General features: G+C 42.3%; 1 protein-coding gene across 4 annotated transcripts in view; it reads left to right on the top strand.

The window, feature by feature from the left end:
- Nucleotides 1-27270, top strand: part of PIG-C (phosphatidylinositol glycan anchor biosynthesis class C) — a 46411-nt gene that overhangs the window by 18270 nt on the left and 871 nt on the right. For 3 of the 4 annotated variants that reach the window (XM_055061956.2, XM_055061955.2, XM_050193723.3), the window contains 6 exons: nucleotides 9224-9363; nucleotides 11557-11722; nucleotides 13376-13423; nucleotides 18006-18156; nucleotides 19295-19461; nucleotides 21929-26631. In XM_055061956.2, the coding sequence (XP_054917931.1) occupies nucleotides 9224-9363; nucleotides 11557-11722; nucleotides 13376-13423; nucleotides 18006-18156; nucleotides 19295-19461; nucleotides 21929-21980 (724 nt within the window). In that variant the 3' untranslated portion in view covers nucleotides 21981-26631. Of the gene's footprint in view, nucleotides 1-9223; nucleotides 9364-11556; nucleotides 11723-13375; nucleotides 13424-18005; nucleotides 18157-19294; nucleotides 19462-21928; nucleotides 26632-27270 lie in introns of those variants that run through there. The other variant, XM_055061957.2, reaches the window with a different exon arrangement.

Here is a 27270-nt window from a genome sequence, read left to right as displayed (position 1 = left end):
GTAGGATACCGAGCAGTATGCGTATGGTTCTTTGTGGACCAAGCGTCTCACATTTTCTTCGATATTCTTTCGGTAGCCACATTAGGTGCCCAAAGTAGACATTCGATTGTGGCCAACATGCTTTCCTTTGCGTTTTTTCATTTCCGTGACCCCGCTCCACAAAAGAAAGGTCTTTCTTTCTTTTTCACAGCAAATTGTCGCATGGTGAAAGTTTGATTTCGTTACTACTTCTTCTTTTGCGGAAAGTAACTCGCCATGGGACGCTTCAGTTGCCGGATACTCTGATTATATCATTGCGGCAGCAATTATGTGGACACTCCAGGTGCATTACTGCCATCGCCGTCGCCCTCATGTTCCGTATAAAGTCCAAGGGCGATAACATTGTGACCACGCGCTGTGCGTTGTATGTGCAAGTGAAAGCTCAGGTGGGTGGGGGTGGCATGGGTGAGCCGACGATGGTGGCTCAGTAGTGTGTGCTCAAGAGAGAAAAGCGGGGAGGAAGCGAGCCGCCTCCTGTCACGCGCGATAGATCAGGGGGAGTGGAGGGAAGTGGGGCTGTGATCTCAGAATCTGGTTGTGCAACATGTTTATTTGCCTTGTTTGGCGCTTTATATACAGTGACTTTTTCTTGGATACGTAGATTTATTGGAGACATACGTATACTTAAATATCTTGTTGCAAGGTTTTGTGTATACGTGCAGTGAACTTTGTTTTCAGTGACACTTTTTTGCCCTTTATCAAGCTGTATCTTCACATTTGTATATTCCATTGTATCTTCGCATTTCTAATGTACGAGGGCAAGTCAAATGAAAGTGAGCCAACCAACCCGGAGCAATAATGGTTCTTTTCGTTATCTGCGAGGCATGTGCATAGCACACAGGCATCTCTCATTTGCAAAAGTGACACGCAGGTGTGAGTATAAGGGCTCTTTATTGCTCTCATACACTGGGTTCAACGTGGCTGTGTGATATAATAGACACTCTAAAAGTTGAACAGCGTGGTGTCGTGAGGTTTTTGACAGCTAAAGGTGTTTCCAAAAAAGAAATTAGTCTCCGTATGGCTGCCGTGTATGTTGAACATTGCATTTATTGGACACTGTGAAGCGTGGCAGCAAACGGTTCAAAGGACGTGAAAGTTGCAAAGACAATCCAAGGCCAGGCCAAAGCCACCATGCAATCACCCCCAACACAATTGCAAAGGCTGATGAGCTGATTAGAGAAGAACGGAGGATAAGCATCGATGAATCGGTAGGGCGTGTGAACATCAGTCACGGTTCGGGTCACACCATAATTCATGAACATCTCGGTTATCGGCTCGGGTGTGCGCAATGGATGCCCAAGGTTTTGAACCACCGCCAGAAGACGGAGAGGTTCGGCGCTGCCTTGACTCATCTAATCCGGTAGCACAATGAGGGTGACGACTTTTTGTCTGCAATTGTGACCGGGTATGAATCATGGTGCCACTACAACGAGCCTGAAACACGATGGCAAAGCTTACAGTGAAAACATTTGAATTCACCAGCTCCAAAGAAAGCAAAGGCCGTCATTTCTGCCAGAAAGGTGTTGTTGACTTTTTTTTTTTCGATTGTCAGGGGCCATCATCGATCGCATTTACTAAACCTGAAGAGACTATCAATCGTTTCTGATATTGTGAAATGCCGGATCGGCTGTGTGTCGCAATCAAAAACAAATGACGTAGAAAAATGACGATTGGCGTCATCTTGCTCCACGACAAAAGCCGTCCCCGCGTCACTGATGTGGTTAATACAAAACTGGTAAAGTTCAAGTGGGAAACGCTGCAACATCCGCCATACAGTCCAGACCTGCCGTCTTGTGACTTCAATTGAAAAAACAGTTCAAGGGAACCAGATTTGTGTCGGACGATGACGTGAAAGAGTCAGTTACAGATTTTCTGAAGCAGCAACCCAAGGAGTTTTATGAGATGAGAATCACGCAACTCGTTAGTCAGTGGGACAAATGCCTAAATGCTCATGGAGACTACTTTTAAATAAGGTACCCTGTTTGTCATACATTTGCATTGGCACACTTTCATTTGACTCGCCCTCGTATATTTTGCAGAACGGCTTTTGATATGTCCTCTCTGTTGCGTCTATAACATCGGTGCAATTACAATACACGACCATTGACAGCATTGGTGACAATACATTTGAACAAAGGACGACGTCATTGAGATTTTTCCCTAGCCGTTGCATATGTACAAAACTGCAAACAAGGTTCTTGAATGACAAAGTTTCGTTAAAATATTTGTCTTCAACTTGTTTATTTCATGGCCTTTACGTTTTTCATATCAGCGGCGTGCACTGCTTTGCTGGTTTCAAACTGATATAGTTCTAAAGTTCGTGTGACGTTTTCTTTACTTATTAAATAGAGAGAAAACATGGAAGCATTGATGTCAGTTATTTCGGGTTCAATTTTTTAGACATACGAGTATATTCTTTTATGAAAAAATACATATTTTACTTGTCTTGACATTGCGTAGCATAAATTATGTGCTTGGCACATTACAAGCTTAAAACATACGATTTAGGATTACATAAGTGCAAAGTTTTAAATGTTTGATACCTTACAAAACAGAAAAGAGTAGGTACACAGATCCACTTCCTGGTTTGTGACTGTGGTTGTGATTAAATTGATATAAGAAGGTGGCTTGGTGAAGTTGCAGTGTCAATACTTGTTTGCCCCAAATTATGCTGTCTTCTTTATTTGTTTTTCATTTGTAACAAAAGGTTCCTTAGGATACGACTGTGTTCAAGTTCCCAATATAAATGTGGTGTAAACAAAAAATTGCGGCAGAACCCATCTCATGATGACTGTCGATGGTGATGCGTTAGCATTGAATCAATATTGGCCTCGAGCTCCACCACTGGGAAAGCTGGCGCCACCGTCAGCGTGACGTGCTATTAGGGATCACGTGGACATAGCGGCCACGTCGGCTGCTTCGGGAGCACCGCAGCGAGCTGAAAACGAGAGCTTAAATTGCCTCGTACACTGTGGTCCTCATTTAGTGGCGAGGTTTTCCCGCTTCAAGTGTCTCCGTTACAACACTTGAAAGCACTATAATAGGTAGTGGCTGCCTTTGAAGGCGCGCAACATAGTAGGCTACTGCTTGGTGCCGCAGTGCCGGACGTACGCAACGGAGCTCGGTGTCAGCCTTATTCACACTAGCCGCAGGACAAAAAGCTGCGTGAAGCTTGGCTCGTGAAACATAAAACCGGCAAACAGTCATCGGCTACAACTCGGGTATGCAGCAAGCACAGACACGAGGATGATTTCTGCTACGGCGCTGGGTCTGCGATGTTCGGAAAACGCGCACTTAGACGCTCGCCCGAGTTCACTGCCCGACTAATGTCATGACGGTTTGTTCTATGAACTTGTCGATGCTATAGATACTGGCAAGTTCACGGGAGTGGAAAGGGAGCGGTAAGAAGCACATTAAAAAAAAGCATGGCTAATGGTCATGTTTGCGTTATGAATTAATGCACTGGATCACAAAAAAGAAGCAGCGGGAAATCGCACGCTGAGAACACCGATAAACATACAGTGCGACGCAACTCGAGAAATAATATTGAAACGTCCAGGAATTTAGAAGAAAAAAAAAAAATATTGAATCGTCGCGACGGCACATCACAGTCCCCGTATTGGCGGCGAGGAGTTAAGGAGTCGCCATCTGTCGGAAGCGCCTCCCTTGCGTAGTATGAGGGATCACGCGGTGCGCTCCCCGTAGGTTTCGCTTACGGCACTCAATAAAAACATCACGAGGCAGCCCTCCTGGACATTTATGTAGGTACTGTCAAAACGAGGGAAGTTTTTGACTGTCGATATAATAATCTTGGGCAAACTGAAAGCACAGAATCGTTTACAGACACGATCTCTTTACCGAATATGAACAGTGAACGCCACTACACACGGTCGCCGCGATGGAGTCTCCCGAAACGGCTTCTTGTGTGAAAGGTCCGCAATCGCTGAGCGCAAACTATGTGAAATATGTTCTTATAGTGGGTGCTCTGTATAACCAAATGGCGCATAACAGAAGGAAGCCTCAATGCGTGCAGCCATAGCACGGGTTCACGGTGACCAACTGCGCATCTGCATGCATATCCGTGAACAATGTTTTGCTTTCGCTGTGAGCGCATTTTAGCACTGTGTCGTGAGCTTTAGGCCGCAGCATATGAGCATTTCCCTGTACACTAACAACCATTGTTGCGTGGACGCTATCAGAACTGTTCAAAAATAATTTCGTTACAGAGACTTCGACGCCTACGGCGACTGTGATGTGCCGTCGCGACAATTCAATCTTTTTTTGTCTTCTAAATTCTTGGACATTTCAATATTATTTCTCAAGTTGCGTCGCACCGTATGTTTATCGGTCTTCTCAGCGTGGGATTTCCCTCTGCTTCTTTTTTGTAATACAGTGCATTAATTCATAACACAAACATGACAATATGCCATGCCCTTCTTTAATATGCGTCTTACCGCTCCCTTTCCGTTCCAGAGAACCTGCCAGTGTCTAGCATGAACAAGTTTATAGACCAAACCGTCCTGACATTAGCCGGGCAGCGGGTGCGGGCGAGCGTCTCAGTGCGCGTTTTCTGCTACTCACAGAACATCGCGCAGTCCTGGCGCTGTAGCAGAAATCTTCCTCGCGTGTGTGCTTGCTGCATACGCGAGCTGTAGCCGGTGGCTGTCTGCCCGTTCTAAATTTCGCCAGACAAGCTTCACGCAGCTCCTTGCCCTGCGGCTACGTGTGAATAAGGCTGACACCGGGCTCTGTTGCGTACGTCTGGCACTGCGGCACCAAGCAGTAGCCTACCATGCTGCACGCCTCCAAAGGCAGCCACTACCTATTATAGTAGTTTCAGATGTTGTCAAGCAGACAGCCAAGGCGGTAAAGCCGCGCCACTTAATCAGAACTGCGGCGCAGGTGCGACTTTAAACTTTCGTTTTCAGCTCGCTTCGGCGCTTCCGAAGCAGCTGACACGGCCGCTGTCCACGTGATCCCTCATGCCACGTCACGCCGACGGTGGCGCCAGCTTTTCCAGTGGTGGAGCTCGAGGCCAATAGGCGTCGAAGTCTCTACAATAAAATTATTTTTGAACAGCTCTGATAGCGCCCACGCAACAATGGTTGCTTGTATACTGTCAAATGCTCATATTCGGCGGCCTAAAGCTCATGGCACGGTGTGAAAATGCGTACACGGTGAAACCGAAACAGTGCGCGGACAAGCATGCAGATGCGCAGTCGATCGCTGCGAATCTGTGCGATCGCTGCATTGAGGCTTCATTCTATTACGCTCCATTTAGTTATACAAATACTATAAGAACATAGTGTCTGTAAACGATTCTGTGCCTTCAGTTTGCCCAAGATTATTATTTAGACAGTAAAAAACTTCTCGTTTCGAAAGTACTTACAGAAATGTCCGGAAGAGCTTGCGCGTAGTGTTTTCAGTGAGCGCTGACAGCAAAACCTAGGAGGAGCGCGCCGCATGATTCCTCATACTACGCCAGCGAGGTGCTTCCAATAGATGGCGACTCCGTAACTCCTTGCTGCCAATAGCAACACAACGTACTGCCACCATTGAAACGAGTTATGTATAAGGTGTGCACTGCAGCGGGACTCCTATTTCGCGCTTCCCTAAGAACACTTCATGCCATCTAGCGCTGCTGCTGTGAAGCCTGTGTGTGGCCTCCGAAATGCAAGGTGCACTGGCACATGCGAATGCTGAGAAACACATCATGTGGCAACCAGGCTTCTTTCTCACGCTTCTTTCTGGACATGCTGCGCCATCTAGTGGCACTGCTGAGAAGTCTGCCTGTGGCCTCTGAGATGAGGAGCCTGGCAGGCAGGTGCCTACAAACATTGAAAATTGTTCCCTCACTTGCCGCACACTCAGTGGCACATACTCAGTGACCCAAGTTCGCGAGAGGTTCATTGAAGAATGGCACATAGCCAGTGCATTTATGGTGCAGCTCGCTAAAGCGTTGGCGTGAAAGACGTTCCTTGAAATGTGGCATGTACCCAGTGCATTTTTGGCGCAGCTTGCTAATGTGTCGGGTTGCTGTCCTTGAGGAACCCTTGTGACATGGGTTCAATTCTGCTCAACATCAGAGAAATGTAAGGTATCTTTTTTGCCATTGTAGTTCGGCACATTCCCAGTGGCACATACTTAGTTACCCAAGTTGGTGTCAAGGATGTTCATTGAAGAGCGGTGCACACTTACTGGGATATACCTAGTGACACGATCTTGACCAGGTTAGGTGTGTCTTCACCGTAAGTATCAGAAAACGATGACGAAGCCGGGCCTCGTGATGATAAAAAAAATAGAATAGAATGTGTTTACTTCGTTGGTACATGGTTGTGACTCTTATCTGAGTCTCGAGCGGTTCTAATCTGACATGGGTGCCAGGACGGCCTTAAATAACCCCTCTTTCCTTCGTTGAGGGAATCCACTGGCCATTCACAAACGCTGAATCGTTCACCACCTCTATCGCCCCTCACTAGTCGTCATTGTGCTGCTTGGGGTGCTCATGTCCTCAATGAGCTGCTCTGGGTGCTCATGTCTTCAACGAGCTACTCGTGTACATGGTGCACCTATCTCCAACGTGTCACAGTAGGAGGCAACCACCTGCCATCGATGCTTTCCCCCGGGAATTCCTGACGAGGACCTTTTCATAGATAATTGGCCACTTCGTGACGGTCAGGAGGGCGACGTTGCTGTCTTGAAGCGAAGTGAATGATGAGGCGTGAACATCAACCGTGACAGCTGCGTGTTGCTGGTGGGGCATCCCCCCGTCACTAGATGTGGTAGTCGATGGCTTCTTGGAAAACTTAGGTCAATTATAACACCAGTGACCCAAGTTACCGTCAAAGAGGTTCATTGGAGACCAGCACAGACCATGGGGCACATACCCTGTACACCAAGTTGGCATCAAAGATTATCCTTGAATAGCAGTACCTACCCAGTTCCGCGTCGTCAGTGACCCATGTCAGTGTGAAAGAGGTTTGTTGAAGAGCGGCATGTATGTACATGCTGCCGCATACTCAGTGACCCAAGTTGATCCGATGGTTGGTTTCGAACCCTGTTACCTCAGCACAGCAGTCTGATGCGCTGCCTATTCGGCCATTGACTACCCAGTGACCCAGGTAGGCAGAAAAACTGTTTGATACAAACGTGCAAACATAGATAGACAGATAGATACATAGCCCTTGAAAAGTGCGTGAAGTACTCTAAGAATGCAAGCGTATTAATTAATACTAAACAATCTTAATTTTAATTAAGGGATGTTTGGTTTGTTTATAAGAAATATAAACATTTCTTATCTTTACTCTTGAGTTATGGTACTGAAAACTTTCATTTTATATATTATATTGCATGCTTATTTAATATATACGGTCGTTTTTTATTTTTCTCATTTAAATAAAATTTTATGCAAGTTCCCTTTGCTAAATATTTCTGAAAAATTTGCGGAAAGTTTGTTCCTTGGATTTCACTAAACAGTGTTTTAATGGCTTTGAATGATTCAAGAAATTCAATAAGACCAACCTTATAATGAGTAAAAATTTTATTTTTGTCTATGACCCAGCTCCCCTTTTAACTACACAATTTTTTACTATAACTTCCCATTCACAGTGTTTCTGACTATAATTTCCCATGTACAGTGTGTTTGCCGCAGAACCTAAAGCAAACCACAATGGTCTTGGGGCAGATGCCGGTGGATGCTTGTAGACAAACAAAAGGAAAAGTTGAAACAAGTGTTGACGCTAAAGCAGACGAAGTCGACCTACATGGTGGTTTAAATAATTCTATGATTAGTGTTGATTATATCTCTCTACTCTGTCTTTCTGTCTCTTTTTTATGCTCATTATTTACTCATTTGGTATCTTATATATATCGTAGGGTATTTCACATGCAATTACGTTGACCTTGTATTCTTTATAGTCAAAACTTGGTTGGCCCTTTCTTTTTTTTGACCAAGAGGACAGGTGGGCTGATCCTGGAAATAATGCAGTCTATGGTGCAATGTGGCTAATTTTGAACTATATTAATGCTGACTACACTCATACTGTTAATTTTACCTACTCTAGCGTTAATTCTCACTTTTTCTGGGAACTGGCGAAGCCATCTTCCAGACACCATTGCCTCGTGCCAGCCATGCTTAGTCCAAGCGAACTCACTCCATTTCCCAAAAGTATGCCATGCGGCAGCTTTGCCTCAACATGCCTTTATCTATGGTGTTGCACCCATTACACACGTTTAGTGCAGTGTGGTTAGTTTTCAACTACACTGGCTCTAATTACGCCCGTACCATTAATTTTACCTTCTCTATGACTTATTCTCACATCTTGCCTCGTTGAGACCTATATTTTTATACTATTCGCGACTCACTACACCACTCTAGAGGCGTGAAAGGACCATTTTTTTGTGGAAGTGATTACAAGAAATCCAAATCCCATATATGCCATACCTGTGTGAAGTCAGCTAAGAAAACCCTTGTTTTCAAAAAGCAATGATTACTTGGACAACAGGGGTGAATTGCATTGGTGTGCATGTTCACACTCACAGCTGTGTTCCAGTTGCTGTCTTAGTTCTCTGGTTAATTTACTTTTGCTGACCTCTTTTCGCCATAAATGAAAATTTTCAGCATAGATAATTCGGCATAAATTATAATTTATTTCTGTTTAAACTGCAAATGCTGAACCCTTACTAAATTTAATGCCTCTTTCATATGCCTTCCTCGAGTAAGCACATGGTCAGTCACATGGATAGCAGCATTTTAATGTTTAAAGCGCAAAAAGCTACTCAGGGAATGTAAACTGTTTGAAATCATGGCTGAAGTCAATGAACATATGCGCTGGGCACTTCTTTTGTGCTTCTTATGCCACGAATGAAATTCCTACCATTTGTGGCGCTGTTCACTGTGCCACCTATTGTCAACTGGCAGCTGCACAGTCCCTACAGCCATCATATTTAATTTTATCATACTGAAGCTGCGAGTATTTTGAAAACTTGCAGAAAATTATATATTATATTTATTTGATTTTTCAGTGTAACTGTAAGCTCCCTGCTACAGTGTAGGATTAATATTTGGCTCAAGTCATCATCAAGGCAGGCTTATTTACTATGGTCAAAAATATTGCTGGCACTCTTTAAAGACTCTATTCATCCCTGCAATATGTGGGTCTCAAGGAGGATTATTTGAATGCAGAACAGTCCTGTTTGCTGTGCTGTTTGGCCACCTGCAGGGAGGCCTGCTGCATCCATCAGAGCTTTTTGTTGGGTTGGCCTTGCTTGGCTGGCCAACATACTTGCTCTATGTGTTCGTGCAGGAAAGGAAAACTGGTGAAGGTAAGAAAGGCTTAAGCTGTGGTGTAAGCGTTTTTCTATGCAATATTCACTTTGTATTTGAACAGATTGGCTTTTGAAAAACCTCAAAGCATGCCCTTGTGGTGTTTGTTATCAGATCAGAAGAGTTTTCATTTAAAAGTCTGATCAAACAGAAGTAAATAAAAGAGTGTTATAGTTGTAACGCTATTTGCGTTATATCTAGTGGTGTGCAAATACCCGTTTTTGAGACCAAATCGAATGCAAATCGAATAGCGCCAGTAGTGAATCGAGTATGAATCAGATAGTTTGCTAGGTATACATTGTGGCACAAAATACATTTCTTGAAAAGGGACAGAAGAAAGGAAGACAGTTGGCGCTTCACTGTCTTCCTTTCTTCTGTCCCTTTCCAAGAAATTTATTTTGCGCCACAAAGTATACCTAGGAAATCTAAGCACCAACTTGCCCAAGAAGAAGTCCTTTTGGAATCAGATAGTACCAAAGTGAATCGAATCGAATTTTGAAAATTTTTCTAATAGGTTACAAGTAATGTATAGCCTTCTTACCAGCAATTTTCGCATCCTGGTGTTCACAACAAAGGAAAGTTTGTCATTACCTTGCACATTATAAAGCACACTTTATTAAAAGCACCAAGGGAGGATTAGGAACAACTAAGCAGATTGTTCGCAAACTTAGGGGCTCTTTGGAGCATATGAGGTGATACATTATCATATAAAGTTTATAAAGGCAACACTGTAAGCCAATTATTGTCTGCGTATATTTTCGTGATCAAACCAGATGAGCGTGTCATCTGTGGCGATGGCCAAGTGGAAAAAAATGTTTCTATGCTTAGAGTGATTGCGGCAGATAGTGCAGCTATATTGTATAAAGTATGCTGTGATGAAAGGCACATTTTGATTTTGCTGCGTTTATAAATAGTACCAAACAATACCAACTGCCGAATGCAGTGGCTAAACAAAAGTTTATTGCAGGTGATCCTGTTTAGTCGAAAAAGTCTGGCTGTCTGAGTGACGCAGCATGCTCTCGTACTTTATGTCCACTATGGATGGGCTGAAAAATATCATATTCTTGCTTCAATTTCATGCTTTTCATTTCAGAGTATTCAAAAAGTATTCAAAATATATTCAAATTTTCATGTGGTGACTATTCAGTTGGAGGACTGAATCTAATAGGACAATATTCGATTTGTAATTAGCAAGTTTCAAATACTATTTGCACACCCCTAGTTATGTCAGTTATCTTTAGGCTCCCATTCAGTCAAATTTTGTCCACAGTTCAAGCAAAGAAATTTCTGTGTTTTAACTTTCTGTGCTATAGGTGTGGATAGTGCATTGCTTATTTCTTTTTTTGTTCTGTTCCTGGACTTATCATTCTCACACAGTGTGCCATTACATAAACCAACCAAAGCACTCTATGCAGGTGCAACCAACTGTGGACTGTTAGCAGTTATGTTTATAAACTATAATAGTATTTCTTGCATTCTAATTAGTAGTCATTTTAATGAGAATCATGGTCAAAATTGATTTTCTGGTGCATTTACTATGAAGGCTTTACATTGCCTTTGGCTGTCACCTGGGACTTTTCTCCCTTTTATAAGCTTTCTTTTAAATGAGCAAGCAAAGAATTGAAAAATAGAATTGAAGAGCCAGCTTATATTGTGTTTTTGCAGGCAACCTAAAGCGTGATTGAAATATTATCTAGATGGTAATTGAAGTGTTAGTCCTCAAATGAATATTCAGAAAGTTGGCTAATTATCATAACTAATCAGCTGATTGGGCAGAATAACAACACTAAATACTGACAGCTTCTTGGCATGACCAACACCTCCTAGACAAACTTGTCTAGGAGGTGGTGGCATTGCTTCCATTTATTGCTTCCATATAGATGGATCTACGTGCAGGAGATCCATCTATATGGAAGCTTCGTTCTTTCTTTTGCCTTCTTTTTCTAAATTTGGTGCACCTTAGCTGTGACCCTTTGTAGACGTTCTCCATTTGTTTCATTTGGATGCAAATCAACACAGTGAAATGTAATAGTTCTGTCTTGGCACATTGTTTAATTAGATGTTCAGCGTTCACAAACTGTGGGCCCTCTATTTTTAGACGTTTAGTACCCAATGGCAGTGTTCTTGTGCACATGCACCTTTTCTAACCTGCAGTCATCCTGTTCAACTGAACTAACTCATCTTGTGTTTAGTGCTGGAAGACCTTCGCCGAGCAGCCATATTTGTGGCATTTGGATCGTCTTTGGCACCCATCATGGGTACCCTGACAGAGACCATAAGCACTGACACTGTGTATGCTATGGCTGCTGGGGCACTGCTGCTACACGTGGCCTGCCATGACTATACTCCTGGTCCAAGGTGGGCCCCACTGGCTGTAATTACCAGTGCATTGATGTTCTGGGCATACATGTATGTGCGCACATTGTGAAGGCAGATGTATTTTATGGAGATCTCATAGTTATTTTTGCAATGGCGCAGAAATAACTGAGTGTAGTTATACCTATTGTGATTGTTATGTGAATATGCGCAATTTTATTGTGCCCATGTAATGTTTTATTTAATTCTTGTATGTGCCTGAAGAAGCAAATAAAAAGAGTGTACAACAGCTTAATTCTCCGCATTAAAAACAATGTAATTCAAGTTTACTAGTAGCACACCAATTTCAAGTTCATTATAGCTTTGTGAAGTTTCTAAAATATTAACTATTATAATCTTTAACACTGTGCATGGTTCTTTTGTAGCCTGTAAGCACAAGTGGTATTTAGTGCATGAATACAGTGAGGAAATATGTGGACTGATTTTACTTGGAGAGATTGTTTTGTTCAAACAGAAATGTTTTCATGGCATTGACCCTACGGTATTTTCTAGCTGGCTGATTACAGTGTGTGCCAGACTACCAGGCACACACTGTGTGCCTGGTATAGTGTGACATATGGTGGTATATCAGTCTGTAACATGTACTAAGTGAATGTTTTATGAGCTTGTGAGCACTATTAGCAAATACTGTATTATAGTAGTGGCTTCTTGCTTCAATGAATATGGTGATTTGGATTGTTGAATGATTTTTCATAGTGGTTATACGCTTTGATATTTGTTGATATTTGGTAGTGATTATATGCCTTGATACGATAGAGGTTCTTCAGTCTATGCATTTTAATGCAAGGTCACTACCTTTCCCGTATTGTCGAGGAGGGTTTGCATGCTTGTATATTCCTGAAAGCAACTGTACTTGAAACTGTTTAACTTAAGTGTACCCAGTGTTGCAGCTGTAACAGTGGAGGAATAGTGTTGCATTTTTAGGTCATGTTATTAAGAAATCCATTTTTCTTAATTTTGCAGCCTGGTGTATGCACATTAGTTGTGTTGCTTCCAACCGAGTGTAATTATGAGCAACTAAGTCACGTGTAACAAAATCCCTTCAGTATATTCAGTAGGCCGCAGCATGTCTATGAGTTATGTAAAATGCAACCACCTGTCTAGGGACATTGGGATTGCCTATTAGGTCATTGTTTATGACATGGTCAGAATCTGGCAACATAATCACAAATAGTTGAATGCTTGTGCCCCGGATTATATGCAGCGTTATGTGGTTTATGGATTCATTGTAGTTGTGTTGTTTTCTTTAGCCATTTTTTTTTCTTAAAAATTTTCTTTTTCATTCTTTTTACAATTTAGTTGTGTTTCATATGAAAATCATATTGTTTGCCTACTGACTTAATTTTACTGCAAATTCTAGAATGTGCCTCAATTTCTGATGTTGGCTAGCATTGCGAAGCTTAGATTTTTAATGAAGTCATATTAATCGAATGCAAATGTTGAACAAGCTGCAACTGAAAAGTACAAGAGTATTTGTGCTAGTTACATGCCAATTGTTTTGTGTAGCTTCAACGTTTCAAAGCATATGATTTGAGAAATTGACTGCTTTCATTGTAAGTTTGCTTCAAGAGCTTACTGTAGAGTATTATGCATTTGCAAGCTGCTATACTAAATTAAGATGCCTATTTCTTGCAGGACGCAAGGAGTTTGCATAACAGAAGCTCAAGAACCAGCTTCTGATGAGTGGGTTCACTTGTATTATATCATGAAAATACGCACACTGTATTGTCTGCATGCAGATGAGCTAAACCCTAGCATTCTTAAATCAAGAGTGAATTGTGCATCTAAAAATGATTTTTCATGTAGTTTACATTCTTTCGGTGTGTGTGTGTGTGTGCGTGTGACACATTCATACATTTTGCTTGCTGCTTTCCTGCAAGTAAGCGATGAGACCTAAATTTGTTTTCACATTACAATTTTTTGCTTGTAAAGCTTGAGCTTGTTTATGTGTGTATTCAATGTGTTGTGAAAGCCTTGCAGAGCAAAATTGCTTTACTATATTAAGCTTAAACATGCATACTGTATACTGTTGTGTATAAGCCAACTATGCATATATGACTCCCCCCCCCCCTCTAAAGTGAACCCCTAAAAATGAAAGGTAAAAACAACAGAATTTTGAAAACACATGTTATGACTTAATTTATTTGCCATATAAAAGTCACAGCCGCTGCTACTACTTGCTCCAAAATACTTGAATTCATCAACTTTGTTGTTTCTCACAAGGACGATGTGTCGTAGTGATTGAATTTGGCGCTATCTTTTCGAAATGTGGCCAGCTCTGGCTCGTCGAAATTGAGCATTTCATGAACACCACATTAACCGTGTCAATTGGCGTCTTTGGCCACATTGCTGAAGTGTTGTGTTTCACCACTTTACATGCCGTTCATAGTTTTCCAAGGCATCAAAGCTTCCTTTCACTGTGACATTGCTTTCTACTTCAGATAAAAATGCAGTCTTCTGTTTAAAGCTGAGCATGTTGAGGCATTTTCGTTGTTAGGTGCATCTGATGCATTTTCTCAACATTGCAGGCCTTGTGAGAAACTGCTTGCATTAACCCAGTGGAACCCCTGCATCTTTAGCTAGAAAATTGACTACAAACCAACTCAAGCGCTAACATTCGGCCAAGGCAGACGCTGAAGTTTAAATTTCAGCATCCGAACGCGAAGCCAGTTCTGCACAGGTATGGTTGCTACAAGGGCAGGTGTATGAATTGTTTGCTGGAGAAGGGATGTGCATTCATTATTCTGCTGTTGTGCTGCTGCTGACATACACTCAATGTTGATACTAAGATTGCCTAGATATGTGCTCTCCCTTGTGCTTGCCTCCACTCTGGCACTTTTGTTCCTCTGTAGCAGGCTTTCAGTGCACCGGAAGTTCGCATAGTGCACATTGTGCTTGTGTCAGTGCAACATTGCCAGCTAAGCTACTGTCAGACATGTTCACCACATGTGCTCCTTCTGATAACATCTCGCCAACACTGAGAAAGATGTGTTCTCCAAGAGCTTAACTGTCACCATGCTAGTCATTGGCACTTCTTGGTGGGGCACAAGAAAGCTTTAAAATAAATGCTGCTGCAGCAGTACAGCAGGGGCACAGTTCTGTAGGAAATGATGAATAACTGACACTGCCGTAACATGGGAAATATGGGTCCTCATAGAAGCTGATCTGCATTGACCTCTTAAAGCATGATTAAAGCAGCGAATGTGAGCATAGTGTGTATAATCAAAGTGCACTTAAAAATAATGTGTAGCAGCACCTGATCTGCATGGACAAGCTTGAAAGTTTCCCTGTGACAGGCATATCACAAGCACTGTCATTTGCTTCTTGTATTTTAGCAGGTTATGCAGCTGAGAAATCACGGAATGCCACTGCATCATTTAAGATAGGAAAGTCTCACCATTCCAATGGTTCCTGCAAGTTGGCACAGATTTTTTTGTGCGTCTTTTATTTTCAGATACCAGAGCCAAACAGTTTATATGTGGTAGCATTCAAAAATGAGTGAGCATAGTTTAGTGGAGCAAATGATTATATTAGGAACAAACAGCTTAGTTAAAAATGTGCTGCCAAGACTTTAGTAGCATACGAAACCTCATGAAGACCAGTATTTTCCCAGATAAAGTGAGTGGTAAGAATTTACACACATCAAACTGTTAATGCGTCACAAAATTGCTGCCATGCCAATTTTTAGGTAAAGCAATTTTGATAAACTCGGTGCTGAATAAAGTGCAGATAGATTCAAGCAAAACAATAATGCTATACTGTAGTAGCCTGTAACTAAAAAAAAAAAAGAAAATTGTTAGGAAAGCACATATACTAGGTAGAAGTAGCAAAGCATCCCAGAATTAAGAAGTGAGCAATTGCAGATCAGAGGACAAACTGGAAAATCCACATGATATTTTACCTTTGCTGCCCTCGTCCAAAAAATGATGTGACCTTGTCAGACCTTATGTGTAGTTTTCGACGCCAGAGTGAGCAGCAGAGGGAGAAGACCTGAGCATTGACATTTGCAACCGAAATACAAAAACAAGCATGAAGTGAGCAGCTGATGGTGAGCTTGTGGAATATAATTTTGTCAGGCCTGGTGATGTTTTGTCATCATGTGTAAGAAAATGAAGGCCTTTAGGCACAGTCTCTTCAAGACCTTTCCAATCATGGCAGCTGCGACTCATGGAATGACTTTTCCAGGCAAAATACAAAAAAGAAACAAGCAGAGAGAATGATGCTTGCAATGCAAACAACAAACCCTTTCATGCACAGCCACCGGCAGTGGGTTTCTGTATTGATAAACATGCCATCCATCACTGTCATGAAATATCAGCATGCTGCCCAGAAGCTGTGTAAACTAAATCCTCTCCCTTCCATCCACCATAACATGGGCTCTACATGCATACCACCATGCATGTCATGAACAGACTTCACATATAGTTCAACTTCACATGTAGGTCAATCTCCCAACACAAGACACTCATTCTTTTATAGTCCAGAATTTTTTTACTCTTGCATCCACATTTAGAGCAAGTGTGCTATATCTCGACCCCAGTCACAAGATGTCGGTGAGGCCCATGTAGGGACTGCTGGTTTGGTGATGGGGCAGCTGTTGACAATGCTATGATGAGCGAACATTGGCAGCAAGCATGTGAGAGGAAAAGACTGAGCGCTATCTCGGCCGTCTATTCCACCAGTTCCCATATTCCTTGACTAAAGATTGCTGCACCTACAAGTGCTGTAAATTTTGGTCTACAAAATGGTGAACGGTTAACTTATATGTGGCATTATATGGTAGTTGTCCACAGAAGTGAGACAAAAGCACAAAAGGTTCTGCTGCATGGGGAGTTTTGAATTAAGGGTGATTAACTGAGCTTTGACTGAATGTGTTCACTAGTCTTTAGGAGTGTTAATCACTGCCACTTATGACAGCGACAGTAGATGTGAAATGGCATTCAATTAGGTGGCAGGTGCCAAAGCAAGGTGAAGCACTTTTGGCCATGTCGATCAAGAGCTTTTGTTTGTAGACGTAATCACCAGCACATTAGTATACTATTACTTTTTTATATGCCATAAAGCAAGTAGGAGTTGCATGTTTTGACAGCACAAGGATAGATGGTACCGGCTAGGCCATGTTAGTTGAAACCAGCTGAAACTAGTCCTTAGGAGGAAGCTTTAGCTCGAGGGTCCCTATCTACATACATAGGAAAGGAGAAATCATTTTTCTTAGCAACCACTGCACCAAATTTGATGAGGTTTGTTGCATTTAAAAGAAAACTTAAAATCCAGTGACTGTTGATAGCGAAGTTTTGATTTAAGCTGGCAGTATTTTCAAAAGATTGTTGAAACTTTTGGAAAACGAAATAATGTTTACAACTCTAATTCAGCAATGAAAAACGATATCCCAATTCTGTCAATTGTATCTAAGAGTACATCTAAAGCAGACAGAATTGATGCATATATATGGCTCTGAAATAGACCACTAATATGTGAGTAGAACTTTTACAAAACCCTTGCAAAGAATGTAACAAATTCATGTAAGAGGTAAATTGATAAATCAAGTTTGTCTGCTTTGGATGCTCCAACGGATGCAGTTTACTCTCCCATTGTGCAAAACGGCGAGTACGCCAAGGGGTAAGTGAAAGCACATGCAGGACCACTCACACGCTTTAAACAGCACTGATACTCTGCAGCACTCCATGTGCATTAAACCGTGCAGGAACTTCAAAGCGCCATTTTCCCGCTCCTAAGCTGCCCCCCCCCCCCCCCCCCCTCACCCGAATGTAGAGCTGTGATATCTGTTCTTAGTGCAGAGCTACAAATTTGTAAACTTCATACTTCCATTTGTTTCAAACTTACCAGTTTCTGAAAGCACCTTTTAAAAATTTGGGCCCTAAATGAAAATTCCACTTCCATCAGTCACTAGAATTTGACATTCTCTTTCAAATGCAACGAATTTCATTGAAATTGGCCCAGTAGTTATCTTAGAAAAGCATTTCTGCATTTTACATGTATTTGAATAGGTGGCATCGGAGCTGTGCCCAAGCTAAAGCTTCCTCTTAAGCCTACGTTTCTACCCATTAAGCAGTGCATGCAATGTTTGTGTGTAAACAACGTGTTGCACAAAGGTAGATGCGTTGGTGCAAATGCTGACGTTGTACGAAATGCTAAAGTTTGTGACGACTCTCTTATTGTGTGTCTTCTTCTGTGGCACTGTTTTTGAGGTTGTGCTGCTCCATTTAATAGTGCACTTAAAGGACATGTTATTTCCTTGGTACAGTGGACCATGGGCTGCTATATCGTTAAATGGTGCTCTCTTTGGTGCGGTGTGCCTTGCCTCACGGCTTACCGGCAGTGGCCCTGTACTTGCCCTCTCTTCCCTGGCAGTTGCCCTTTTTCTGCTGGCTCCTTTGTTGGCCTCCTGGGTGCAGGTAAGCCTTGTACAGGCACTCTGGAAGACCTTTAAATATGTCGGCTTGCTTGCAGTGGTGATTGTCTTTGAGAAAGCGTCAAGGTAGAAGGGGTATGTGCTAGACAAGTTTTGTCTAAGTGCTCTAAATGTTAGTGTTGTGGTGCATGGCGAGCCATAAACACAAGACCCCAAATCACTTTTTAAACAATAGAAAATGAGGCACCTTCAAAAAAAAAAAAAGAAAGAGAGGAAAAAATCACTTGCGACAGCAGTGAATTGGGTATCAAGTGTCAAGTCAGAGGCCTCTTTTACTTGCTGTTATACCATGACAAGCAGACAGGATTCAAAGTATTGAAAGGAGCAGAATATTTATATTTTTTTTTCATAGGTCCCTTGAACTGCAATGAGGCCTGCGACTTGCCTTGGAATGGTGACATTCTGAGCTTAATTGTTTTTAAACTGTTGCTCTTTGCATGTTTTAAGTTTTAACACATGCACGTGTTTGTGAATGTTTGTCCTTGCTGTGTTCCTGAGCCTCTTCTATGAAGCACACAGGGAAATTGCATTCTATAAAGGTTAAACTAGCTGTTTGAGGATCTTTGTGCATGCTACCAATACCTGAATTTTGTGTAGGATGTCTTGGCAATCTTGTTTCATCCATTTCCTTCAACCATGGTCAGTGCATTTGTTTTGTTCAGAATATCCAACTTCATTGACCTTAGTGGGCAGGCTAAAATTTGAAAAATAAGATCAATTTATACTTATTCCCAATTATATAATTCCAGTTTTCAAGGTTAATTACTTGCATGGTGTAAGAGGCAACGAATGAGCTAGTTTCTCTGTGTTGAATTCTGGCTTACTGACGAAACATTCACAGACAGCTTGAATCCATGGCACAACAGTCTATGAAAGAGTGTTCTAAAATGCTGAAGGGTAGCTACTTCTTTTCATAGTAATTTAGACCGCAGGAGATTAATTAGTGCTGTATATAACAGCTAAAATAGAATATTTGCATCTTGCATTGTTGACTAAAGGAAAAAAAAAATAATTTTCTCGTTTAGTATTCACGACTCCTGTAGCAAGCACGTAAAACATCTTTGAATGAAATTTGTATGCTCTTTAAAAGTATTTGCTTACCTTCCCACATTTTACTGCAGGATCGCTGGCCTAGGCTACAGGTTGTGCTGACACTGATTCATGGAATACTGGCATTGACAAGCTGCTGGCAGTTCAGTCCTCCCTTGGCTGCAGCACTGGCCTTAGCTTTGCTGGCTGTAGGCCTGGTTCTTCCAGGGCATTTTGTTTACTGCCACCAGTACAGACAGTAAGACCCCACCCCCTTTTCTTTTATTATTGGGTCACACCATGTGCTGGACTCACAATCTGAAGCCAAGTGAACCTAAAATAACTACAGCTCAATTTAGTGTACAAAAAGCTGCCATTGTTGTCAACACATTTGTCACACCCACATGAAAAAAAAAAAAAAAATGCTGAGTAGTGATGTGATGCGGTCCACAGCAGGTGGTACAGCACTCTGAGTGTCTTTAAATGGAGCTGCAGCTTTAGGGAAAAAAAAAAGGAATGTAAGGAACTGTTCATTTCCATGTAACTTTGCCAGTAATTGGAAAGTTAAGGGAAAAAGAAGTGTTTTCAGGGGAGTGCTTGCAGCTTTGCTGAAAGATATGGCATTTCAAGAGAAGGCAATAGTTCCAGCATGATCAGTCATTTCCTTAAAGGGGCCCAAAACACTTTTTGAAGGTAGTAAAAAAATGTTGCCGATTTGTTAACAAGGCTTCTGTGAACATGTGGGCCAAATGTTATTTCACTGCATGCAGCAGGGAATTTACAATCTCGTGTCAGAAGCAGTGAAAAATCATTTGACCTCACTTATGCGGTGTTGTTATGCAGCAGCATCGCAAGCAGCTGAACCCACAACAGCTATTGGCTGATTTTGTAATCGTGAGAACATTCTCAATAATACAATTTTTGCTCATTTGAGTTAAATAAATGAAAAATATATGTTTTTAATCTCAAAAAGACAGAAAGACGATTTTGTCTTTGCACTCCTGGTCTAAACACGATAGCTGGGTGTAGCTGCGCATGGCCTTCGAGATGAAAAGTGTAGCATACAAGGTGTGTTCAAAAAGTATCGAACCTTCTTTCCCACGTAAACCATTGAAGTGTGGGAAGCTTCCTTCGATGGAGATATGGAGGGGACGTTCATGTGCATGCATGAATTTTTTTCTGCCTGCAGAAAGCGTCGGTTGCTGGCAGTCGGTCTATGAGTGGGGATGTGTAGTGATCGCTGTCTGATTCCAGTAAGTTGTAAAATGACGGAACATGAGCAGCGATATTGCATCAAATTTTGCCAAAAGCTTGGCGATACCCAAGTAGAAACCATTTGCAAGATTCAACAGGCTTTCGAGGATGATACCATGAGCACCTCACGGATAAAGGAGTGGTGGAATTGCTTCAAAGATGGCCTCACATTAGTGGACAGTGAACCACGTTCAGGCAGACCCTCAACATGCCGAAAAGAGAATATGATTGAGCAAGTGCAAACTTTGGTCATAGAGGACCGTCACATCACAGTCCGAGAACTTGCGAGAAAGTGCTAACAATGGAGCAGAAGCAACTACATCTGGAAATCACACAGCTCCTGCTGGACAATGCAAACAGTAACCCCAACTTTCTGAACACCATGATCACAGGCAGCTGTGGGTTTATGGGTATGACCCCGAAACCAAGATGCAGTCGTCACAATGGAAACATCCATCATCCCTGAGGAAAAAAATACATGGCAGGTCTGCAGCAATGTCAAGGTCATGTTGACCGTTTTCTTCTACTCCTGTGGGGTGGCGCATAATGAGTACGCACCACAATGCCAAACCATCACAAGGGAATATTACCAGGAGGTCCTTTGTCGCCTTCGTGGTCACTGAGCATGCCTACGTGGTTGTCCCGTGCCGCCTTCCTTTGTCCGTTGTTTTATTTAGTGCCTTCGTTGTAATTAAGCCTTCGTGGTGCTGTGCGGCGCAAATGACCAGATCTGTGGGCAGCAATAACTTGGCCGCTCCGTCATGATAATGCACCTGCCCATTCTGCACATCTGATTCAGACTTTCTCCACCAAACATAACATTCCTGTCGTTTGTCAGGCTCCCTACTCCCCCAACATGGCTCTGTGTGACTTTTAGCTATTTCCCAAGCTGAAAATGCTGCTGAAAGGAACCTGATTAGAGTCAAGAGAAGACATCACGCGGAATACGATGACCCAGCTGATCCCCATTCCAATAGACTCGTTCCAGAAGTGTTTCCAACAATGGTGGGAGCACTGTGAGAAGTGTGTGCATCACCAAGGAGATTATTTTGAAGGGAACTGGGGTTTTGTACCTCCTAATCAATCAATGTTTCTCTGCTGGCCAAAGGTTTGATGCTTTTTGAACACACCTTGTAGATACCGTGGCTGCCTTGAGGTGCCGCCATTAGCCGTTTCACGTTGCTTCCTTGCACCCCCTTGGCATCTTCCCTGTGTAGCTTCCAGTGCACTAGTGGAAATGAAAAAAGACAGAAAGCTGCTGATCAGTCCAATAACAATGTCTAACTTCGTTTGTGCTTGAAGGATTCGAGTCAGGAGATTCGCAAGGCCACATAATTTAATAGTGATGTCAGTCTATGATTGGTTAGAAAAGTGTTTCAGGTCCCCTTTAATGGCAGTCCCGGGAGTGTATGCAGCAGACCTAATTGCCTTTGTAGTTATGCTTGGACATAGCTGGTGCTTTTTCTCTGCAGGAGTATCCATGGCCCATGGGACGAAGCTGTCATTGATGACCAGCAACACTAAGCTGGAGTGCTATTGAACTTGTTTAAAATGCATACCAGTTTTGAGGACCAGAAGCTGCAGCATAGAAATGCAACTTGGCATGAAAACACCAGCAAGTTGTGTTGCTGTGTTGAAGATCACGTGCCTTCCGACGTTCTGGTCACATGCCTTCTGGTGCAGTTATGACAACAGATGTTTTACTGTCAAATGGGCAAATAGGAACGCTCAGAAATGCTCCAGAAATGCCCTCTTCAGCACTCATGCCAGTCTTGGCAGTGCCACAGAGGCTGGTGCGAGCATGTGCAAGGGTACATGTTAAGTGCGCTCCAAGCATGACTGAAAAACCAATATCTGCAGTGCTGCATCATGTTATTTCTTTTGTGCGGTGAAACACATGGCATGATAAGTTAGTGAATGTCTAGCTCCTTTGTCCTAGCACCAAATTCTGTTCTGTGCTGGTTGTTGCAAGTAACATTGGTGTAACATTTATCCTTGGTAAATATGTGTGGACATGAAGCCTGAAAATTAAGTATAATGCATCTATAGTTCAACCTCTGTAGCCAAAACCTTACTCAAAATGAGGTTTTTCATGCCATATTAATAGGTGTGTTTGAATAGAAGAATTTTCTAATCAAATTGAATACAATGATTAAGAAAAATTCTCCTTTGAATATTAAATTGAGTACCAAATATTTCCTAGAAAAAGGAAAGAACGAAAGAAAACACCACAATGAATTTTGCTAAAAAATATTTTGCCTAACCTGATATAACAATCAGCAGGAAACCTGAGTAAGAAACAGCCTTAATTTGGTAGCTATAAATTTGGTAATAAGGTATTGCGAAAAAAGATAGAAAAAAAAAAGAAGTGCTGTTCCAAGAACTACCGTAAGTTAAGACCGGTGCCGCCGAGTATTGGCTCAGTATTTCCTGTAGAGATGGATTAAGAACACATATTTGCGGTGGCCTTGCATTATTTTTTTCACCCAAGGTGCACTAACAATTATTCTCATTGAGTGCTATTTGAAACAGACAAATATTTGAACATATTTAGATCAGAATCTCAGATCAAGCATGACTAGAATAACAGACTATTCAATATTTGACATTTTGAATATTCACAACCCCTACATAATAGTCTAACTTTATATGTTCCTATAATAGTCCTGTTGGCTACCACACTGAAAATGACCATTCTTAAATTAAATTTTAATAGAAATATGGGTGATTGTGGCACAATATAGTGGCATCCAGTGTGCCATTTTGTCTAGCCGTAAGAGTAGTACTCCATAATTCTTGGTTGTCTGCATTTGTATTAGAGGAGCTAACAAAGCAGTGCTGCCATGGCATGAACATGAAGCCACATATGTTCTTGCACCCAGAGGGGATCACTTTACATGAGGCAAGCCATAGTTGTATTGGAACTCACTGCGCTTATTTTGGAATCGAAAACATGGCTCTGTGCACTGGCTGCCACATATTCTGATAGTGCACAAAGCGTTGGTTGCGCTGTGACTATCATAATCATTACTGTGCACCAGCAATGCCAGATGAACAGTATATGAATATGTAGTTTCATATGTATGGAAAACCATACATATGAAACCAATTTAGTTGATGCACAGATGTGTCACAACTAGTCATTCATGTAACAGATGTAAGTGACCTGCAATTACTTGTTGAATGCCCATGTAGCCCAGCTGTGGTATGCCTCGTACCATTTTGCAGCGTCCTAAGAGCTGCATGCATAATAAGAATGCTGTTAGGCAATCCAAAGGGGTGCCTATCATTTAGAGTGGAGCTCTTAGGTACCCGTTCTTAGTTGTTCTTAGTTCTTAGAGTGGAGTTCTTAGGTACCTGCCGTCGGACGATGCCGACGGCATTCGCATAACTGAGTGAACAAGCACCACAAAGAATGAAAGCAAATGTGGAGCGCAGCAAGAGATGAAAGAAAGGCGATAGTACAGGAGGAGGGTGCAGCAGAACCATGAGGTGGAAAGCGGAGGAGGAGTGGAGGGGAGACTGCCTGCTCATGTGCGGAGTTGCCGGCGGCCTAGGCATCCACAGCCAAGTGGGCGATCTCAAGTGCGCTTCCGAGTGGGGTGGGGAGAGGGGGGGTGCAGGGTGCCGTGATGTGGGGAAGGCTACGCTCGTCCACGATATCAGCTGCTGAGGTAAGTCCGTGATACCAGCGTGTGTGATAGGGATCACTGCTATTGCAAGGGGTGATGGTGAGCAACTACGAGTAATGCTCGATGTGATGCTCCCTTACGTGCTGTCACCGCTAACACTGGTGGCACGATTTCCTCATGACGAAGCATGAGAAGCGCGAGAACAAAAGCGTAGTGCCGCGGAAGACGGGCTGTGCGGTAACGATGGCTACGATATGGCACCAGAGTAGCGCGCATTGTCTCTCTAGAAACAAAGCACTGCATGAGCGGAAGTCTGTCTGTAGAGGCTGCTGTGAACTGCGCCCACGCGTCACCCATGCGCTGTGCCACACTTCGCTCCCCGTTTGGAACGTGCTGCATGAGACAGATTGTCCGTGCCAGCCAATATATCGTGAAATAAAAACGCATATAGAGCTGCACTCAAATTTCGTGTTGGGGAGTATCGTAATCGTCGGTTAATTTGTTATATATATGACACAGTTGCGTTTCATTGCGAGCTTCAATAAAAATTCATGAGGGTGGTAGTTTGGGCACTTTGGTACTCCGTAAGGAAAAACAAATGAGCACGAACTGGATATGGACAGAAAAAAAACACGCACAAGTGCATTTAGTGCTTGTAAGTGCCTCTCTTCCGTCTGTGTCCAGTCTACGCTAATTTATCCAGTAAAACTCTGGACCATATGCGTACATCATGGCAATAGTTCAGTGGTGCAACAAAGAAATTGCTTAACGGTGTCACATCAGGAATAATTTTATCGCTTAACCAAATTACTTCCTTCTTCCTTAATAAAAGAAGGTAAGCATGACAATAACTGTTACCTGAACAAAACAATGCTTCCTGCCAGTCTCGCGAAGGTATCATGCTGTTGCATGTGAAGACTAAAAGTAGACCATGCAACCACATAAACCATAGTAAAAGTATATTAAACTATGCTAAGCAATCCTCACAGCCATATATGATGATGAAAAAATGCAGAGAATTGCAGCAGCAATACTAATAAGAACAAAAACTATGGGACCCCCTCTGGTGTACCTGCAAATAGAGAGCAGGCACTAGCTGGCCTTTAACTTCTTCCAAGGTCCTGAGGCTGTATTCATTTGTTCCCATGAACATTGGAATGATTGCTGTCATACATAGCATACATAAAATCACTTGGGACAAGATGGCAGTCCCTTCTGTACGGTTTACATTTACATTCATCCTGTATCATGAGATGCTGCTCTCTCCTTGTAGTATTAGGTTCACCTCTGCACTTCTGCGTTTCTCTGTGCTTCACTATCACTTATGATAGCCTAGTCACATTTACTAGCAGCAGTGCAATCGCACATCCTTTGCTTGCACTATCTTGACTATAAAGTTCAACAGCCTCTACAAAACACTGCTGCCACTGTGAAGTTACTCTGATTTGTAGTTCCAGTGCGATGGCCAAGTAATTGAGGCACTGGCCTTCAATCACAAAGGACCTTGCCTCAGATTTTGTCATCATCATCATCAGCCTGGTTACGCCCACTGCAGGGCAAAGACCTCTCCCATACTTCTACAGCTACCCCGGTCATGTACTAATTGTGGCCATGTTCTCCCTGCAAACTACAAACTATTTTGTAAGGTGCCGCCAAGTATTTTCATTTTTCACATCCCTTGTATATAGTGTTAGTATACTGATATTTTTTTCAGTGCCCATTCCAACATACTTATTGCTCGTAACATAAAACAATTCTGGCAGAACCGATCCCACATGAACGTCGACATTAATGCGATTAGCACTGAAGTAATGCAGTGACACGCCTTGTCGCCACCGCCAAAACAAGTCTCGTACGAAACGTACAGGAGCCGGCCACCTTTCTCATGCTTCTCTCTGGACACGCTGCACTATCTAGCACCGCCTCTGCTAAGTTTGTTCACGGCCTCTGTCGGAGATATGTGGCACGTTGGTGCGTGTAAATATTGAAAACTGTTCGCTCGCTGCCCACGCGCATTCGTGGCACAGTGTGCTAAAACGTTGCGCTGCTGTGCTTGGCAAGCCCGTGTAATGCGGGTTCGATTGCACCCAGCACTGGATGTATTTTTTTTTTTTTTTTTTTTTGAGTGTGGCATGTGATTGACCAAGAATGGGCACATACCTAGTTGCACGTACCCAGTGGTCCAAGTTGTCTATTTGGACCCAGACCCAGTTGCGCATGCCCAATGGCCTAAGTTGGGATATGAAATAGGTTAGATACAAACATAATGCGAAAGGGGTAAAGTTCCCAAATATTGCTAATTACATTAACACTTGCACATGCTGTAAGCATAATTTGTAGGACCATGACCACTATCAGTGAACAAAGGAAGAAACAAAATTTGGGTGGTTAGGCTTTTGTAATTGGTTGTGACAGAAGTCCAGTTGGTGTAAAGCTACCGTAGATGCTCTGTATTGCTGGGTCATTCCTGTGTAGACTTCAATTTAAAGAATGGGATGTGTACTTTGTCTATATGTGTAATAAAGATGTGTACAGCAATTGAACACCTTGTTGGTTTGATTGATGTATTGCAAGTATGACAGAAGCATTCTAAATCATTCATCTATAGTGCTGTTTGTTATCGGATTCTATCATATTCAGTGTTCGTGGGGAGGGTATAAAATTTGGGCACTGTCTTTTTGGCTGGTGATTGTGGAGATATCTGAAAACAATTTGCCAATGGAAAGCATAGATGAGAGCCATTTTAAAGAAACATTTACTAATGTACATATTATCATCTGAATCCCTTCCATTTCCGTTATTGCAAGAGTTGCCATTTCAAAGGCAAAACAACTTTATGGCTGTGTTTGCATATATGTGATATTGTGTCCCCCCCCCCCCCCCAAAAAAAAAAGAAAAAAAAGAAAGGATGCCTGTAAAACATCAGGGCAGTACTTTCAGAGGGAGCTCAGATTCTACAAGTACTGCTGTGACTTACAATGAAGTGGTACATCCACAAATGCAGTTAAATTTGGAGTAAGCTGAACATATTTTGTGGGAAAGGACTTTGTCAAATTGTTTCATTTTTATAGCTTGTTCTTTATTTTGTTGTAAACATTGCATCATGCTACTTTTTTAACCTGTGCATATTTTTTTGAGAAAACGTCTGCAAAGTGACCTTTACTTTGTCGTAGCAAGGCTCA

This window comes from Dermacentor andersoni, chromosome 1, assembly GCF_023375885.2.
Source record: "Dermacentor andersoni chromosome 1, qqDerAnde1_hic_scaffold, whole genome shotgun sequence".
Taxonomy (NCBI): domain Eukaryota; kingdom Metazoa; phylum Arthropoda; class Arachnida; order Ixodida; family Ixodidae; genus Dermacentor; species Dermacentor andersoni.
This window is presented reverse-complemented; position numbering and strand designations above follow the sequence as displayed.